At 47.7% G+C, this 20,588-nt stretch overlaps 1 protein-coding gene across 3 annotated transcripts in view; it reads right to left on the reverse strand.

Annotated features, from left to right (window-relative positions):
- Nucleotides 1-20,588, reverse strand: part of SARDH (sarcosine dehydrogenase) — a 99,637-nt gene that overhangs the window by 65,799 nt on the left and 13,250 nt on the right. For all 3 annotated transcript variants that reach the window (XR_012648342.1, XM_075015402.1, XM_075015401.1), the window contains exons 7-10: nt 18,292-18,396; nt 14,106-14,235; nt 2,727-2,813; nt 2,417-2,507 (exon numbers count right to left, since the gene is read on the reverse strand). Coding sequence is in view for 2 of the 3 variants with exons in the window: in XM_075015402.1 (XP_074871503.1) it covers nt 2,417-2,507; nt 2,727-2,813; nt 14,106-14,235; nt 18,292-18,396 (413 nt within the window). In the remaining variant the exon portion in view is untranslated. The remainder of the gene's footprint in view (nt 1-2,416; nt 2,508-2,726; nt 2,814-14,105; nt 14,236-18,291; nt 18,397-20,588) is intronic.

Below are 20,588 nucleotides of genomic sequence, written 5' to 3' on the forward strand. Positions count from 1 at the left end.
GTGACTTTTAAAACTTGCATGTGACAACTTTTCCTGTTCTCGTTCCCATAAAGCAACAAACCCAATAAAATATAATTGAAAACGACAAACCAATTACTGAGCCAGCCTCTGCGCATTTAAAACCTCATGGCCCCTGTCCTGCCATGGGAGGGGGGAGATAATCTTTTGCCATTTGAAAGTGTCACCCTGATTATTAACTTAGCGGATTTAAGCACTGCGGTAATTGAAGGATGACAAAACCCAGATGTAATTACGCTGTTTTCTCTCATCCCTGCAGTCTCCTTACGTCTGAGGGAAGCGGTTTGCATGAAAAAGCAATGTGGGAGAAGAGAGAAACCCAACACGTAAATTCACTAAAGCTATCCAGTGCAATTAATTCCTGCGCTTCAGAGAGACCGGGCAGCCACAGAGAGACTGGGCCTGTGCTCACAGGGTAATCAGCATTGTCAAATGACAGACCCCCGGTTTTGACTACAAGCCATGTAAGCAAAACTGCTTCAGAAAAACAATTTTTCTCCGTCCCCTTTGAGCCCCTCTTCAGGAAGTTGAAGGCTGCTATTAAATCACCCTCACTCTTCTCTTCTGTAAACTAAATAAGTCCAAATCCCTCAGCCTCTCATCATAGATCATGTGCTCCAGCCCCTCAATCTGCCCTAGGGTCCTTAACCCCAGCATATTTAAATCCCAGTTCTGTTGAAGTTGGGCAGGAGGTTTATGTTTCTCTCTCTCTCTCTCTCTCTCTCTCTCTCTCTGATGGCAGAGCAGCACATTGGCTTTTGGGGATAAGAGAATCATGCTCCTGCATGGCTAGACATGGACTCAGGCCACCAAGTTGAGAAAAGGAGTTCCAGACCCCCACCACCCCATTTGGGAGGTGTTTGGAATCAGGGCTTTGGTTTGCTCCATGACAAAGATAATAATGAGGCTATCCGCACAAATGCGATCTAATGTAAGGGATGGATTTCAACAGCCGCGCCCAGGTTTGTGATGGGATTGAGTCTCACCGCTGTGGGGGGGTCTTACTGAAAACCCCAACTCCAGCAGTCAGGTAAACACATGCAAATCAGAGCCATCTTGTTGGAAGAACAGGTTCTGGTTCTCTCACGTTTGTAGAGCAAAACTCTAATGTGAGACCCAGGTGCCCCTTTCAGGCTCTCAGTCCGGGGGTCAGGACAAAGGAAAAGAACCCTAAAAATCAGGGTCATTGTAAAAATCCTGTGGTTTTGAATGTCTGCAAGCTGCCCACACTGTTTCAGACACCCTTAACGCTAACGGGCAGCTGGCTCTGAGCCGGTTTACTTTGGTTCCCTCTTTAACAGTGGGCTAAGAACTAGACTCCACTTGGGGTCAGGGTTGATCTTCCGGAGTTTGATTTCATGCACCTGGAAGAGACACGCGAAATCGAACTATTGGGTTGGCAGTTGACCTCTGTACTCTGCAATATTGTGAGGAGTAAGGGGCCCGAATGGGAGAGTTTCTCCCTTCAACCTCCCTCTCTGAAGACAGCCAGGTCAGTCGATTGCACATAAGTCGATTCTAACCATGCAGTTGCTGTAGCTAGAATTGCCCATCTGCAATCGACTTACCTACCTCGTGTCGACCAAACAGTGCTTTAGTGAGGCTGCTGAGGGAGACTCTCGGGCTCAGCCCTTGTGGGGCATTCAGAAGACGAGGGCTCCCATTGCCTGTGTGAAATTTTGGCCAAGTAATTTAAGTTCCCTTTAATTTAACCTCCATTCCCACCCTGAGCTCGAGAGCTCAGTGGAGTGGGTGTAACAACAAGAGACCCCAACTGTTCACAGGTGGAACTGAACTTGAGACCTATTGAAGCTTAGCGTAGGAGCTAATAGCCAGCTGGCTTTTAGCTAAGGCGGTAGAGCAGACTCATTATTCTCACTCAAAAATAGCAAAGAAGTCCTGTGGCACCATATAGACCAACAGACAAGTGCATGACGAAGCGGGTTTTGCCCACGAAAGCTCATGCTCCAAAATATCTGTTAGTCTATAAGGTGCCACGGGACTTCTTGTTGGCTTTGAAGATTAACACGGCTACCTCTCTACTCTCTCTGTAAGTGATCTCGATGCCACTAGAAGGGACAGTACATCACGCCCAGGAAGTGGGTAGGTTACACAGGCACTCCCTCTCTTGACGTTCACCTTCAGTGCCTACCACAACAGTGCCTTCCTTTGGGCTGCAGGCTATTGTAAGATAAAAAAAATAAGGTGAACAACATGAAATGTTTTCACACCAGCTTAATGGGGATGGAGACGCAGCAGTCTCAGTGCTTCCAGCTCCTGCCAAGAAGCAAAGCTGAACAAAATGCTTCTCCTCCTACCTGCACCATCTTCTTTAGAATCAACCCGTGATGATGAGCTAGAAGAGAAGGAAAGATCCAGGGTGGGGGTAGCTACTAGCCTGATATCATAGCCGTACATATCCTTTTCTGGACGCCCGTGAATGATCCAGTGGGCCAATTCCTTCCCACAGCCACCTCCAAGCATCATCCCTGAGCAAAGAGAAAAGGAGGAGAGGGGAGTCAGGAGATTAATTCTGGGTGCTTTGAGCCTGAGAAGCATGCAGAACACCCCACCTAATTGAGCCAGGAATTGTGTGTCTCCAGCTGGGATAACCCTCTCCTGAGCCCAACCCTCCCCACCGTGAAAATAATCAGGTTTTGCTCTCTCTCTATTTTTTTAAAGACTAATTTTTTTAGGTCTGTTCTTACCTGCACTGTTGAAGCCACAGCCCAAGAAAAAGCCTCGAACTTCTGGTGCTTCCCCCATGAGGGGCTTATGGTCGGCCGTAAACGATTCTAGAACACAGGAAAGACATCACAACCCAGCCAGACAGCCCTGACTGGCCACGTGCTCACAGCACAGTTCAGAGGTAGGTCTCACACGTCCATAGACGGGTTTTCAAGTGTTCTCCGTGTTGGTGTGAAATCAGAGGCAGCAACACAGAGTAAAAGAAATCATTACTCATTACTGTCCTTTGGAACAGGGGTGGAAATTAGCCTGGATCAAGGGAGAATAGTGCTCAGTTGCCCTGGTAATGAGCACATGCCATAAGGACCTGATCCCAATCAGTCAAAAGACCCCCTTTGGCTACAAATGGCATTAAATCAGGCCCTGTCAACAGAGATGAGTAGAGGCGTACCAAATTCACATTCTGTTTTGGTCAGTTTCACTGCCGTAGGATTTTACAATGGTAAATTTCATTATTTCAGTCTCAGATTTCAGGGTGCTGTGAATACAGTGGTGCTGACCCAAGAGGAAATAGTGGGCGGTGTGTCACAAGATTATTCAGGGGTGAGGGTTGTAGCACTGCTAACTTTACCTCTGCATTACTGCCGGCGCTGCTGCCTTCAGAGCTGGGCAGCTGGTGACTCCTGGCAGGAGCCCAGCTCTGAAGGCAGAGCTACCAGCAGCAGCAGGGAAGAAGAAAGAATGGCATATGGTATATTGCCACTTTTACAGGTCTGATGGTGCCTGCAGAGCTGGGCCTTCAGTGAGCAGCCAGCATTCTCTGGGTGTCCAGCTCTGAAAGCAGTACAAAGGGTGGCAATACCATACCCGCCCCCAAAACAACCCCATGACCCTCCTTGTGAGTCACAACCCCCCCCCATGAGAAATTCTGGTCTCCCCCATGAACTCTTTTGATTGTAGGATAAAAGCACACAAGACTGGATTTCACAGGAGGAGACCATAATTCACGGGCCATGACGCATTTTTCTTGGTCGTGAATTTGGTAGGGCTTGAGAGATGAGGCATGACAACGATTGGTGGAAACAATCAGAGACTGGTAGATGCCAGTGAGACAGTCGCTCATTCTGAATGGCCTTTCCCCACTCTTGGAGACCCCAGATACAACCAAAATAGCTCACTGGTATGGTCAGCCTTGGGCAAGCAACAGACGTCTAATGTTACAGCCTATTTCAGCATCTGGGGGCGGGGGTGGGGGCGGGGAAGGGAATCTGATCAGGACATAATAGATCCCTTCTTTCACTGAAAGGCTTCCCTCAAGCCAACACCCACCCCGCTCCGCCAATTCCATGCTACAGTTTATTTAGCACTAGGATATCTAGCTCATTGGTCTTTGGGGGCAGTGGGGCAGACAGCTACCAGGGACCCAGAAGTGGTGGGGCTTGTGCAGTCAGCCGATGGTGCCACTCAGACTGTAATGCTGGGTCCTCCACCCCTCCCTCTGAGCTACACGGGATAGCAGACCAGCACTGCCGCAGCATTTCAAAGGGGTCCCAGAGCTCCAGCCACCAGCACCGCCAAAGTGACTGCTGTGGCAGCCAGAGCTTCAGGCCCCTTTGAAATGCCACATCCCAGGGCAACTGGTCTCTCCCCCACCAACAGCAGGCCAGTTGCGGGGAGGGAGGGTTGCCACAGTGCTAAGCCCCCAGCTTTGCCCAGAACACAGTCCATTCGCCTTTCCCCCAGCACATCAGCAGAACGCTGGCGTGCTTCTCCAAAGAGTCAGCCGAGGCGACGGCAACAGGCAGAGATGGAGAAGATTTTGATCATTGGTCTGCAAGTGAGATCAGATCACAGGCTCAACCTGCTGCTGACAGAGGACTCTTCCCATCCAGCTATTTTCCTAGCTCCTTGTCCAGTCTAGCTCATATCCCAAGTGATGGAGGTCACACTGTCTCAGCATGAGACCCACTACTGGCTGGTCAAAAAGGATTCAGCCTCTGCAGCGATTCCCTGATAGTAAGACTTCTTTGTTCCTGTTCTTTACCCTATCACACCCTGGTTTGTCCTCACTCCTGCTCCCTAAAACATTCCCTTCTCATAGAATGCTCCTGGCACAGGACCCCTTATACCTGTTCACAGAGTTAGCACTGGGCAAGGAGCCTGTTGGGGCAGGAAGTGACATCCTGGAAGTTGTGGACCTCTGCAAAGCTCCACTGAAGCTGAAGCACAAGATGGGCAGCACTGGCCTGCCCCCGACATCCCACCAGACCCCCCTTGTCTCTGAGTCATTACATTGCCAAGCTCTCTAGCGCAGTTCATCCACAGGCCTTAAAATGCTCTCCAAAGGAAGGCAGTGTCCTCAGCCTCATTGTAGAGACAGGAAAAGTGGGGCATAAGCAAGGGGCAGTAACTTGCCCCAGTTCACCCTGCAGGCCAGCAGCAGAGCTGGGAACAAGAACTAAGTCTTTTGCATCCCAGCCCAGTGCTTTACCCACTGACTTCACACCCCTCTTATCCCCTGCACCTGTGTCAGCACAGAGATGAACTTGGCCCAGCAACAGGGTTCCCTTTATTTTTTTCCCCCCATCCTTGGGCAGAATAAATTTTATATGCACCAAGGCACGTGTGGATGTGAACCACCATATATAAACAGGCTGCCCACTGTGGGTGCTCTGCTAATCAGCTGGGCAGCACCTGAATCTCTCCCGAGTGGCCGCCCAAGTGCTCAGCTTACAGGGAACACTGCCCAGCACAGAGAAAAAGTGGGAAGCTAAGCTGTGCTAATGGTATACAAGGACGGGTGCAACCCGTGATTTGTCCCCTTCTGCAAGTCCCTGCCATTGAGACTTTGCCTCTAGTTTCCAGGGGTTCAGGAGATCTCCACAGTGTTAGTTTGTCCCTGTATGTGAGCACAGCTATTTTGAAAGGAAGGCTGCCAGCTGCCTGGGCTGGGAAAAGACCCTGTACAGGAATCGTTAAACATAGAAGAGCCCTTTGTGAAGCAAGATGAATCTTGTGGTCTAACATAATCGGCAAATGCCCCAAGAGTGCTTAATTATTCCTAAATTAGTATTTTAAACAGACATATTTCTCTGGCTTAATCCCATCCAATGCAAAACAGCTGTCATCTTTGCAAGGGCCAGGGCCAGTTAATATTTCTTTATTATTGTTATTTTCTTTTTATCCTCAGCTCTTTCTGCTGGTATGCTTCAGGAACTTCAGATAACTGTGTCTTTATTAACCTAATGGATTTCTGCTGAACAGATGCCCAGGGCTCCTGTGTTAATGATGGCTCATTCTGCCAATTCCCATTCTAGAGAGGGCTGTCAATCAAGAGTAAAAAAAAAAATCCTATGCTGGCTGGGAAAAATCCCACAGGCAAACAAGTTTTTTTTAAGCCTCCATCTGATGGATCTATCACTCAGTTTGTCTATGCACTGGTATGTCAGATCCTGTTTTTAGGATCCCTTGGACCTTCCTTGTGCATCACAAATTTCCAGCTGGTTTCAGTTCTCCTCTCTTGCTCACGAGAAAGGACCAGAACCAATGAATCTGCTCTTTTGGGGAGGGACCATCTTTTTATTCTGCACCCGTATAGCACCGAGCACAAGGAGACCCTAATCCGGGACTGTGGCTCCTACCACAATATAGATACATAAATAATAGTAGATGATATGGCATTACTACTGTGTCAGTACCTCGAGTCCCTGTGCAAACCCACACAGAGTGGCCTGTGCCTTAAAGAGTGCACAGTCTGATGTACATCTTAGCACATACGTCTTTTATCTGAAAGGATCCCAAAACGGGGGATTTGAAGCTCTTGTTTAACTGCTGTGGGATTTGGACCCCTACCTGCAAGGTGATGCAAACCCCAGCTTGCAAGCAGAATTCACTATGTCCACCACTGAAATCGAGCCATCTCTGGAGCAAGAGGTGCCAGGTGCTCAGGGGTGCATGGCAGCTCGACTCAACAATTCAAGACTGGGAAAAGCCACAAATACTGCACACAACTGGAAAACGCAGCAGGCCAAAGGTGATCCTCCAGACTGGGAGTTTGCCATGATTGGTGTTCCCGGTAAGCTGAACTCTTGGGCTGCCGCACAAGATTCAGCTGCCACCCAGTTTATTATCAGAGAACCCACAGCAGCCAGAAACAGGTGTTTCATGCAGTGCACATGCCCTGGAGCACATAAAATTTATTTCACCCATGGATGATAAAATTAGAGGGAACATTGGCTATGACTCCATAATACACTTTCTTTTTGGAAAAAAGCATGACAGGATCTTATTGGCCATATGGTCACTATCTTTGTTTTACCTCCTAACAAAAAGCTGCGCGTGTTGACTCAAGGCTGATTTCTTCTCCATAAACTGTTTTTATTCCAAGTTATTCCTATGTCTAGCCTGCTTGGCTTGAGAGATATGATGAGACTACAGCTTCAGGCGGTATGGCTGCAGACACAGATAGTCACACTGAATCTTCACTTAGGCTTGCTTCTATGTCTGCTCAAGCCAAGCCTGAAACAGCATTTGGCCATATCTGAGCTTGAGGGGCGGAGTGTGAATCCAGATCTGGATCAGAACTTCGGGGCTTCAGCTCACTTCTATTCAAGTATTTAGAAAAAAGCTTTAATCTTCAACAGGGCAGGTTGCCAGACAGCTCACTGAGCAAACATGCAGGGCTATAAATCAGGAATTAAGGGACAGAAACCTGACAAAGGGATTAGAACCCAGGCCCATGGCTTGCCAAGCAGCCACTCTAAGATGAGCTGTGACATGCCAAGATTCTTCTGCTGGTAAATCCCTTACAAGCAAATTGAGTCTTAGATGTTCATCCCCAGATTTGTCTGCTCTGTTCTTGGTTCTGCTTAACCACAAGAACAATAAATTATAAGAAATACGAACTCAAAGCTGGCCAAAACACAGGTTGCCTTCAAAAGAACAGTCTTCTTTGGTACGTGAGGTCTGCTATAACCCTGCATCCAAGATGGGCCATAGCCATCCATTGGCAGAGGGGAAAGACAAATGTGGCTTGGCTGCCTAACATACTGGACTTGCAGAGGGAGTTGATCTGCTCAGTCTAGATATTTATTACACTCTTTGCCTCCAGCTCCAAAAGCTGAACCAAGCTGTGGAAAGAGAGCCAAGAGGGGAAAAAATAGGAGCTGAATGTCTGATGGCAACAGGAATCTGGACAGAATTTTGTGCCCTAGGTAAAAGCAAGTCAAGTGCTTTTAAATCATCATGGTCTTTGTTGGGTGAACTTGGAATTGATACCCAGGAAACAAAAGGCTGCTGCCCTAGTTTTCCTTGCAGAGTTCTGCTGTCAGGCACACAGCTCATGCCTGACCTGTACCGCCTTCGGTTCCAGGTTGGGTTGGTGGGAAACAGATTTCTCCATTTCACAGAAATTTTAGATATTCTAATATTTTCAGTCTTTACGCAGGCCGAAAAGTTGAAATCTCTCAACTCTTGTGAATTGACAATCTCTACACCGTTTTTTGTGTAGCTCAATCAAAACCTTCAATTTCAATCATTTCCAAATACCTCATTTCCGTTTTCTCTTTTGGAAAACGTCTTTTAATCTGAACTTATTAACATTTCAAACAAATCATTCCAACTAATTAATTAATAAATAAATAAATATTTCTCTTTCAAAAGCATAAAGGCAATCCCATTTTGAAAACCTTTTTCTGCCCAAATATTACCAAATCAGGACAGTCGTTGAAATCAACCTAGTTTCATGAATCATTTTGGTTTTGGTGAACTGGTAATTTTGGAAAAAAAAAAACAAAAAACACTCATCTTAAAAAATGCCTATACAACTCCAACGCAGTGCGAATGACGGCCTGGCTAGGGACCTAGGAATCTGGAGCAGAAGAAGAAAAATTCTATCCTTGCAGCTACTATGAAGTTCCTGCTATCCACAATGATCAGTACAACTTTGGCCACACGGCCCAAGATGACAAGGGTCTGTTCCAAAATGGAGGACAACCCTTGTAGTTGATAAAAAGTTTCTGGGATACAGAAGTTTGGATAACTGGGCAATGCTTGTAGTCTCTGTTCTCTTTCCTACTTAAGCCTCTTCCCCCATTGCCAGCCCACCTTCCCAAGCCCCTACCACCTTTACAAGCTGGTCTCTTATGTCCTTGAATTCTATTCATGCCATAAGTGGGGATTTTGCCCCTCCCTCTCCCTGGAAGCATGTTGGGCTGCAAACTGAAAAAGGAGACAAGCCTTTCTTTTACAAAAGATTTACTGCACCATGTGAACAGCACACAGCTATCATTTGTTTGTGTGCTCCAAACCCGCCGTGACTTGGCTTTCCCAGATTGAACACAGGCATGTTTAAAGAAAGCGTGCAGGGGCTGCCAGGGAAGCAATCATTGAGCCTTCAGAAATTACATTTATTGTGTTACAGGTATTGTGTATATATATATATATATATATATATATATATACACATATACACACACACACACAAAAAAGGTGGCTTCCTGGAGGAGACCTGGCTTCTCCCAAGAGACTAGGAGCTGTACTTACACCTTGATTTAATCAAAGTTACACTTCCCAGGGCCAAGGCTTTTACCTTGTAAATGTCATGTCCTATCTGGTTAGGAGCAAGAGATGTGACCTACTTTCCCTTTCGAGCAACTGTGCGGCTCTCCCGGGGGGGTTGGAGGGTTTTTCCTTTTAAACACTTCAGTGAGATGAGAGCAAGTTTGTATGGCGCAGACGGGCTCCAGTAAATGAACAGCAGCTTTGAAATGGAACCTCATGGGCAATGATTCCTCAGACTTCCGTACAGTATTGCAATGTATCTCATTCCTGAAGGAATACCCTTTTATATAAACTTGGTGCATGCCCATCCTAGAATGGTCAATGGTACTGGATTGGCAGATCTGGTAAATATTTTCTACCCCTAATGTCTAGAGAATCCAGCTATGCTTCCTAAGCATATCATGGGGCTATTTCCATCAAAAAGATCCATAATAAAATGGTCATCAGTGCTGACTTTCTAAGGTTTTGTCATTAGGTTCCAGAGTGAACATCAAGCTGCTATAAACTGGATCAACCAATGCTCTCCAGAGCTATTGCTTCAGGGTGTCTGCACCCTAAGAATAGTGCTGCATTGGGTAAATCACAGGTTTTCCTTGCACCTAAAAGGTTTGCAGACATAAGAGCTTTAAATTGCCTTCTCCCTGCCCCCCTCATCCCCCGCAAAAACCACAACCAAGAATTTAAATTCTGCAGAAACTGAGCAGCGACTCATGGTCACATTCCCAGCGCACAGCAACCTCCTAATAAAACCAGATCCGCTATGAACTGGACCACCAGCAACTTCAGTTTAATTTGTGCAAGGTTAGTTCTGAAGCACGGAGAGCAGAAGTGAAAGGCTGCATACGGCTCAGCTATTTGATGAAGGGTAGCGCATGGGGTAGTAAATATCTCCTCCCAACCAGGGCTTCATAGAAGGATGGCTCTTTCTCTTGCTGACTACTTGTGCCTGCTGCAGGGATGACCAGAGAAGATGGACTGGCCCAGCTGTGCTGAATTAAGTCATCCCCTTAGGACAGTGACAAAGTGTTCCGAAGAGTCACAGCTGGCTGGCTCTTGCGGGAGAGAGGAAGATGCTATCAGGAAAAGTGCTCGCTATGCAGGTGTCCAAACCTTGCTTGTGCAGAGCCTTTTCCAAACCCTTCATTTAGAACCTCTGACTTTGGAAAGTTGTCCCTGGTCTGCCCAGGAGCCTAGAAATATTATTTGGACTTCTAGAGTCTAGACATGAGCTTTTAATCCTGCTTTGGGCAGGAACTGGACTCAAGGACGTCCTGAGGTCCCTTCCAGCTCTAGGATTCTAGGATTTTGGTCCCATGTACCACGTAATGTCCACTTTCTGCAAGGCAGCCATCATGGGTCTGATTTCTAGAAGAACTGGAAGCCCATAAGTCAGTTAGCTTTGATTGGAGCTGCAAGCATACTGCCTCTCTGGAAATCAGGCCATCACAGTCCCTGCTGCATATAATTAATATTGCCATGTTATTCCCACTGATACAGTGATGGCCAGATAGCACAAGCCCTCAATCCCAGCCCTCAGGTCTGCAGGGGGCTGTTGCAGTCCAGTGAAAGGAGCTTGGGCTTAAGGGTTGGCAGAGGTGGGCACTACCGTGTGACTCTACCACCAATTTGCCACGTGATCCTTGGAAGACACTGCACCTCAGTGCCTCAGTTTCCTCCTCGCTAAACATGGAAGCAGCAATGCTACTTTGCGATCCAGAGATGGAAAGCACGTCAGGCCCCATTTCTAAAGGCATTCAGGAACTCAAACAGGCAAATAAGCACTTAGTGGGATTTCCAAAATCTGCTAGCTGCCCAATGTGATTGCTTTCCTAGCTGCAGTTTTCAGTGCCTTTGAAAATCTGGCCCTAAGTATTGTGTTTATTTTCTCTAGTGTTAGAAAATCCCTGCTGGCATCCCCATGCAGGAAGCAATTCCTGTGCCATGAAAAGACACAAAATATGCAGCGAGGACAGAGGTATGTGGGGCTGTGGCTGCACTACAAACCCAAAGTGTGATGCGGCTGCTCGTGTACACGCTCTTGTTGAAATAGCGTGAGTGTCCATAGCAGCACAGCCACAGCACCCTGGGCAGTGGCAGTGGAGGAATGGCTGAGCCGTGCCAAGTACGTGTCCACCCAGTTCAGGAGGGTTTGTGGTCAGTCCAACTCAGCTGTGCCTCTGTGAGTGCACTACACAGCCATTCATAGGTACACCAGTTCAAAGAGCGCTACCATGAGTACATGCACATGGCAGGCAAAGCCCAATCTTGCTCTTTGTGTAGACATACACTAAATGTTTAGCAGTTTCCTCCTGCCTTCTTACTTGCCTTACCAAGTCTCCTTACTGGAGTCTCTTTTATCTTAGGGCCCCAGGAAATGGGATTCTTCTGTGCCCTCTGCTAACAACCCCCAACTGGGAATCTGCATTACCAGTATGTTGTACCAGGGTATCCCCTAATTTCAATGTGGCCAAGCATTCCCTGACACTGCCTGAACGCAGCGGGAAGGATGGATGTGTCCGAGCCCGAGGTACCACTGCCTCAGGCATTACTTCTAAACACTAGGCACGTTCCGTCCAGGGAACCGTTCTTCTAATGGGCCTGGAACTAAAATTTCCCACTGCCCCCTGCCCATGGTTACCCTGCTTCCAGGTAGAGCCTTACAGTACACCTGCCTCCTACACTCCCCTCTAGATTTGAAGGCACAATAGATCCCACTTGTGAAGCCACAATTTGGAAAGGTCATGCAATGTGATGAGCAAAGGGAGTCGAAGGAGGATCCATCACCTCGCAGGACCTGTGTCCTAGGCAAGCTGATTCCTCATATGTGCACACAAATCAAGGACCTAGATATCTACTGACCAGAGCTGAGGATGCAAAATAACTTCACGCTTGCAACAGACAGAGGCCAGTGTCTGAAAATCTGGCCTTCAACATTCAAATCTGCTGCTGCAAAGTCAGCAGTAAACGTAAGTGCTGTGGAAACGAGGAAATCTGGGTTTCCGAGAACGAGGAAAAAGCCACCCACTGAAGTGTAATGAAATTTCACAGCTCTTTTCTTCCCTATCATAGGCTTCTGGCACCACCTTCAGGAATAGGATATCACTGCATCCCCTTTTGTATTCCAACAGATTTATTTCCTTCAAAGGACAATCCAGTGCTAACAAGAGCACTCAAGCCAGGTCTGGCCTTAAGGAAGGTGAGCAAAGGCCCCATGCTCCCATTGAATATATCTTCCTCCGCCCACTGGTGGGGCCCCGCCCACTGGCCCAGCCCTGCTGTCAGTATGCTGCCTTAGGCCCCACCCACTGGCCAGGCTCACTGGGCCAGCTCTAATTCAGGCAGAAATCCCTTTGGTATCCATGCCTATTTGGAAGAGCTACTTCCAAATATCCACACAATACCCATCTTGCCAGGACAGAGCCAGCTCTGCTTTGCTTCAACTTTTAGTGCCAGGAGGAGGGGAAAAAAATTATTCTCCTTAACCTCTGAGGGTAGGACAAGAAGTAATGTGCTTAAAGTGCAGCACTGAAGGTTTAGGTTGCTTATTAGGAAAAACTTCCTGTTTGGTGGTTAAGCACTAGAATAAATTGCCCAGGGAGGGAGTGGAATCTTCATTATCAGAGACTGTTAAGAGCACGTTCCGCAAACATCTGTTGGGGTAGTCTGTATGGTGCTTGGTCCTGCCATGAGGGCAGAGGACTGGACTCGAAGACCTCTCAAGGTCCCTTCCGATTCTAGTGTTCTATGGTACTAGCACTCTAGGTCAACCAAGTCAATATTAAAGCCATCTGGTGAAGCGGGTCTTTGCTCACGAACTTTTATGCTCCAAAACATCTGTTAGTTTATAAGGTGCCACAGGACTTCTTGTTGTTCTCGACAATACAGACTACCATGGCTACCTCTCTGCAACAAGTCAATATTAGCTCTAATTATCACTCTCACAAGCTGTCAAGTTTGAGCAGCTTCTGGGAGGTGCTGGATTCTCACTTGCCTTTAAGAATGCTGAAGAACATGTTTCTATTCCCTCCCTCGCACTTTGGAGCTCCATCACTCGATAAAAACAAGGGGCAACTGCTGCAAGGGACAAAATGAGTTGATTGAGGTACCACATGATCACTCCAAGGATTGACTTGTAGAGGCATTTTCCACCCCGTCTTTGTGCAGTCAGCACATTTTTAGGCAATCTGTATATTTACAGGGTCTGTTCCATAGCCTGCTGAAGTCAGTGGGAGCCTCTTTCTTGATTTCCATGGGTGGCAGACCACCTCTTTGTTCCACCTCTCTTTCTCATCACACTGAGGCTTGGTCTATACTAGGCAGGTAAGTCAATTGCACATATGCAATTCTAGCTATGGCAATTGCGTGGCTAGAATTGACTTATCTGCAGTTGACTTACCTGGCCATCCTCACAGAGGGTGGTCGAGGGGAGAAACTCTCCCTTAGACCCTCCTTACTCCTCACAATATCGAGGGGTATGGGTGTCGATCCCCAACCCCAGATAGCTCAGTTTTGAACATCGCTACCAGGTGCATGAAACTGAATCCCAGAAGATCGACCCTGACCAAGTCCATCTTCCAAATAGTATAGACAAGTCCTTAGTGTGCACATGTATGTCTTTCAAGAGAAGCCAAGGAAGACAGACATTTTATCTAGTCCCAATTTGTCTCCTTGCATGGGTGGGTAGGAGAAAGCCAGAGAGACTGATTCATACTAACTCTGCATCTCACTATAATCTTTGCTTGTTCCAAACTAGGAGAATTCATTTAAAATGTCAGCACAGACTCACCGGGAAACCAAGCTGCATTGATGGCATGTCAAGTGCAGTGTCACAATATTACCTGGCCCACAGACAGTGGATTTCATTCCTGTTTTCTCCAGCACCGGGATTCTGTTTATCGCACCTTCAATATGCTGCATGAACACATCCCAGTCCAGATCAAAGAGCCCAAAGGCAAATTTCTCAGAGACCTAGAGGGAAACAGGAGCCATAATACACAGAAGTTAAGTTACAGATGTTTGTTTTATAACAGACTCCCCATTCTGCAAGCCACTTAGTGGCTGCTTCCTCTCAGGTGCTGAATAAATTCATTGTGCAGTGAAATCAGTAGGAACTGAGTTGGCTCAGCACTTCCAGAAATCATCCCCAAGGGCTTAGAAAAGTTAATGGGAGTATTAACATTGTTTAGGGAACTCAGAAAACTAATGCACTCAAAACAGAAGCTGCTCTGGAAACCGTTTGCATAAGACCTCACCTGCCAAACTGTCCAGCCAAGGACAGCCACTGTGATGCCTGCTTCGTACTTTAACCACTTATGCTATGGGTGAGGCTTAGGCTTCCCTGAGTTAAAACAGAACCATCTGCAGATGGGCTCATTCACAATCACCGCCTGCTTTGCCTCAGTGTAAAATACAAGAAAAACAATCTCATTTTCCCTTGAGAGACAAACATGTTAGCTACATTAGTAATTTACACATTCAACTCCTGGTACATTTACTGTGAAAATGGAACTTGCCACTCACAGGACACAGAAGGGGAAAAGGAGGCAAGGAGAGCTGAAGAATAAGCTCCTCATGAGCTGCAGAAATTTACTACAGGTTCAATCTCTCTAATCCAGCACCCTCATGACCTGACCGGTGCCGGATGAGAGAACTTGCTGGACCACAAGCCAACATTTGTCTAGCAGCATTACCAACACTTCCACTGCTTACTGGGCTCTCAGAAAACATGTGGGGTAAATTACAACTAAATAACAGCACAGAGCCAGGACTGGTGGCTGTAAACAAACTTAATGGGACCTCTGGAAACTTGGCCACACCCATGATAAGTGGCTGTCCAGCTAACTAAAATCATGTTGGATTACAGATGATGTTGGATGAGAGAGTTCCAGATTAGAGAAGTTCAACCAGTATCACCTTCAACATCAATTCCAGAAAGACTTCATTAGTACATCTGGAAGCCACTTCCCCATGGCAGAGAGGGAGCAAGGTCTAACCTGGACTTGTATTACAAGCCTCTGTGGTGTCTGATTAGTCCATTTCCGATCATTACTGCTGGTAAAGTCATCTCAGGGTAACTCCCACCACCACAGGGAATCTATTCTCAGGGTTAGTTACCCTCAGTGCTCATTCCTACCTAAACACTAACTGGTCACAGAGATACAGCACCATTTGAGCCAGTAATCTTTGTGGTTTGCCATCTAGCTAAAGCACCGGAATATGACTCAGGAAGTCTAAGTTCAATTTCTCTCCCTTCCTATGTGAACTTGGACAAATCACTTAATCTCTTTTGTGCCTCAGTTCACACTCTGCAAAGCCAGGATAATACTTTCTGCCACCAACCTCTGTCAGATCTACTTGGCACATAAGGTCCTTGAGCCTGTGCGATCCCAGACTATTTGTGCATTGTGCCTAGCACAACAGGCCTATAAACTCAGCGGGGGCCTCTGGTTAGTCTTCACTTTCTGAGGAGACTGCAGAGGGGATAGGAGGAGAGGGTGGCATTTGTGTATGTTGGGCATGATGAAAAGTTGCCTGTTGTGGTAGGTGGACTGAAGGGTAGTTTGGGGGAGACAAATTCATACAGTTTAAGGGCAGAAGGGACCACTGTAATCATTCAGTCACACCTCTGGGATGACCCAGATTCTAGGGTACACCCAGGGAGCCCTGCCTCTAGCTCAACAGCTTATAGTTGAACTGGAGTTTACCTGACAGAACAACATCCCACCTTGACTTAAGGATTCTGAGTGAGGGAGAGCCCACCATTCCAGCCAGCGAATCCGTTCCAAGGATGCTAAAGAAGAACAAATAGCCCACTCCTACTATGGGTGATAACTAAATAGTAACTGGTCTCAGACAAACAACCATATTAGACTCTAATTTCACAAACAACAAGCAGTCCTGGGGCATCTTAGGGTGTGTCTAGACAGCAGCCTTATTTTGAAATCAAACAAAAAGCAGTCAAGTAGCACTTTAAAGACTAATAAAATAATTTATTAGGTGAGCTTTCTTGGGACAGACTCACTTCTTCAGACCAGATCTGATAGTATATCAACTAGCATGGCTTTCTCTCGGTTCTTATTTTGAAATATGGCTGCTACACACAAAAATGAATTTCAAAATAGCACTTAGCTATTTTGAAATACAGCATCTACACACAGGGAGTCTATTTTGAAATAGAGCCATTGGGCGCACGAAGGCTTATTCTGAAATAGGCTCTATTACTTCTCTTAACAGCACTGATATTGAACCAGCCACTTCGAAATAAATTTGAAATAGCAGTTGTTATTTTGAAATTGGTAACCCTCTTTGTACGAGGATTAGCGCCTATTTCAAACGCATTTTATTCAGATTAATTATTTGAATTTATTTACTTATTGTGATTTAATGGCTGTGTCACAGGGATGCTGTTATTTCAAAATAACTATGCTTTGTAGACCTACCTTTAGAAACTAGTAAATTTATCAGGGCATGAGCTATTATGGGTAAAACCCACTTCATCAGGTGGACAGAGAAGGGAAAAACAGAATCCAGGGCTAATATATCATGGACTCGGGGTGTGATAAATGGAGTCACCTGTAACTAGGAGGAGCAGTTAATGAAGCAAATTAAACTAGATGTGTCTGATTCCTGTGAATATCGAAGGTGGGGAAACTGCCCTTGTAATGCATAAGCCAGCTAAGATCTCTATTCAGGCCAAGGTTAAAGCCATTACATATGTCAATTAATTCCAGTTCCCATGCCTCCCCCTTGTAATCTAGTGATAAAATTGTTTTGTAGAATTAGAAATAGTAATTGGTGTTTAGTTCTCATCTTCTGAGCCCTTGACAAACACCAATAAATTCTCAGCACCTTCCCGTGAGGGAGGCACACCTTACAAACGTGGACTCAGGTAGTGAGACATGAGGTTAGCTGCCCCAAGCTACAGAAGACATCAGTGTCAGAGCTGCAGTTAAAACTCTGAGTTCTGGCCCCCTGTCCAAGCCACTATGTACTCCCCCCATGCAGAAGGTCAGCTCCAGGCCTTTGTTCCACTAGTGTCCAGGAGTACCAGAGTAGTGGGCAGTCTTGTGGTGACTGGGGTGAAGCTCATGCTGTCTGAACAAGCAGGCACAGTGTCCGTCTCTCTAAGGTGGACAGGCTCCTTGTGGCTTCTATAACCAGAATTTAGCACCTCCCCAGCTTTAACATAGATACCCTCACAACACCTCTGCAAGATAAGACCAGGCTACTTCCTGAACACAGGGAAAAGAGACTGCAGACTTCAGCTCCCAGGTCCCAGCAGCTTGCAAAGTCCTGCCAAGTTACTGTCTCCTGGCTGCTTCTGAGCTCGCGTGGGTGAGTCACTAGAACTTCGGAGCCAAGGCTTGTGGTTCTTTGCACTGCAGTAAGTGAGCAGTGCGAGAACTGGTCTGTCTGCTAGGCTGCCAGTGGGAATTGTAGGACAGCGCAACAGAACATTTTGCACTCAAGTGGTTTAGTCTGTCTCCTCCCTGCAAAGCGGGCCGGGTACAGGTGAACTCAGAACCTGGGTCTAAGTTGCGCTCTAGCCAGCCCAAATTGAAAGCACCATTTAAACTGGGCCACAGAGTTGCATGTGGAGACAGATGAGGTTTTGGAGGCAATGCATGAGCGAAGGCCCAAGCTAGCATGGAGGTGAAGACATACCTCATGGGGCTTGCCCAAGGTCAAAGACAAGAATCTGTGGCCAGAGAGAAATTAAACCTGGACCTCCCAAGCTAGTGCCACAACCAGGCCATTCTCTTTTTCTCCCATTCTCTCTCACAGGTCATGCATTTCTTCAGGCAGGTTTGGGTCTTGTCTAGATCTAAGCCACGTCCAAACAGAAGAACCTGACAAATTCCCGCACCCCACCAGCCCCTTTACTCTTCATTCAAAGTGTCCCCCTTTCAAGCATTCTGGCTGATACACAAGAACTCAGGAGCTCCCTTCTGTGCCTGCTTTGTCAAAACGGCTTTCATGGTGAACATGTTTTATTGCCTATGAAAACCTCTCAGCACTGCTCACCTCCTCCCAGAATATTGGATTTGACTCATATCCGCCCACGGAAAGGGCATCGCCTTGGAGACGGAGATACACTGAGGCATCATGATCGCGAACGTTCGGCATATTCTAAAGAGAGGGAGAAGGGAATATCATGAACACAGGGCTGGGGGGCGTGGGGAGCACACGGGTTCTGACGCACATGGGATGTTTCTGCCCTTTTGCACCATTCCAACAGTACAGCCAGGCTGAACGACTGTCTTCTGACCCAGAGTTGCCTTGCTGGGTGGTCACTGTGGCACAACAACAGAAGGGTGCAGGTTACTGGTCCCTTTATTCTCCAAATCGTTCCAGTCCAGCAGAGACCCAGGCCCGCTGGAAGCACCAGCAGCTCCTCTGTGTTCCTCTCAGCACAAAAATCCCCTGTAAGCGCCCCGCCAAAAGGCAGAGAACACCCCGCTCCTCCCTGCATGCCCCATGGCAAGACCTGCCAGTGGTCAGGCCTCTTTGTGCTCTGAGGACAGAGCCACCGTGCAGAGAGAGTCAGAGCCAGTCCTGGTGGTTCACTACCTGCCCCAGTTCTGGCTCCCCCACTTGTGGGAATGCCACGTTATTCCTACTCTTCCGGGCTGCTCACCAGTCTATTGCCCTGTGAAGGTTTATCCAGCCTCTTCTTCCCCTGGCTGGTGGCATCTCTGCCTGGACACTCCCCGCCCTGGAAAATCCACCCAGACCACATGACCAATGAGGCAGTTCTCCAGAGGCCTAGAAGAGCCATGAGGAACCACTGGCCCATCAAGACCCAGCAGGCCAGTAAGAAAGGTGCCTTGCTTTTGCTCAAAGGTGGAGCTGGGCTGGACAGCAGCTCCTCAGGGCCAACACAGGCCCAAGTCGGGGCCTTGCTTAAGCACTGCCACAAAACCATTGTGCTTTGAAGGGATTTTCCCCCTCTACTCCATTTAAAGGCTCAGACAGATGGCTCCTGAGCTGCCATTTTGGTGAGAGACTAATACCAACCTTATGCCAGAGGCCAGGTGTGGCCAACTGGTTCGAGATGAAGAGTCAAATAGCGGTGGATAGAATGGAAAGAGCCACGTATTATATATTTATATTTATCTCTCTATCTATCAATAGATAAAACTAAATATATAATATGTGGCTCAATGCCCTCCCCCGAGCCAGGCACTGTCAACTCCCCCACCACTCTAATCCAATAGATCCACCCCTCCCACACAGCTAGGCACCCCCAGCCCTCACCCAAGACATCCAACCCTCCCCCACCCCCAGCCCTAACCCAATGCATCCACCCCTCCCCCACTGCCAGGCACCGTCAGCGCCCCATACACATACTCTAACCCAATGCCCCTTATGCGCGGGACTCGCCAGAGCCGCCCCCCCATGCGCTTCTCCCTCCAAGAACAGGGGCATGTGCACAGTGTGGCCATGAGCGCTCCGCATGTCATTGCTCAAAGAGCCACACGCAGCTTGAGAGCCGCAGGTTGGCCACCCCTCCCATAAGCCACCCTGCCCCAAGCCACTGGCCAAACCAAGGCAGGATGGAGTTGCAGTACCAAGCATGGCCTGAAGGGGGCACTGCTGAGCAGCCCTGCTGCCCACATCACCATCCCTGACTCCAGTGCCATCCAGGCCCTGGGCTAATCACAGAACAACCAGCCGAGACAGGACCCCAAGCTGCCACCGCCCTGCACAGCGTTTGAAGCCTCACTCCAGACATTGGCATGGTACAGTCCTGCCTCCTTACTGCAGATTTCCCTCCCTGACTTCCATTGCATGCGCACACTGGTTTGTTGTTGTCGGGCTGCTTTCGAGCGCTGGCGATACTGTCGGGTGGCTGACAGCACGGATGCTATGCATATTGCTGTGATGCACGTGCTGGGTTGTTATTGTCGGGTGGCTCAGGAGCAAAAGTGCTGCACAGGCTGGCTTGTTATGGTAGGCTGGTTCTTGGTGGCTGCTAGCAGAGCATGCAGCAATTTGTTACTGAGGACTGGGAAATTAATCTGAACGCCCTCTAGCTCCAGCAACAAAGGGTCCTGTGGCACCTTATAGACTAACAGAAAAGTTTTGAGCATGAGCTTTTGTGAGCACAGACTCACTTCATCAGATGCTGTTCGTGGAAATCTGCAGGGCCAGGTATAAATAAGCCAGAGCAAGGGTGGAGATAACAAGGTTAGCTCAGTCAGGAAGGGTGAGGCTTACTACCAGCAGTTGATCTGGAGGTGTGAACACCAAGGGAGGGGAAGCTGCTTCTGTATTTCGCCAGCCATTCGCAGTCTTTCTTTAAGCCAGAGCTGAGGGCG

This window comes from Carettochelys insculpta, chromosome 21, assembly GCF_033958435.1.
Source record: "Carettochelys insculpta isolate YL-2023 chromosome 21, ASM3395843v1, whole genome shotgun sequence".
Taxonomy (NCBI): Eukaryota; Metazoa; Chordata; order Testudines; family Carettochelyidae; genus Carettochelys; species Carettochelys insculpta.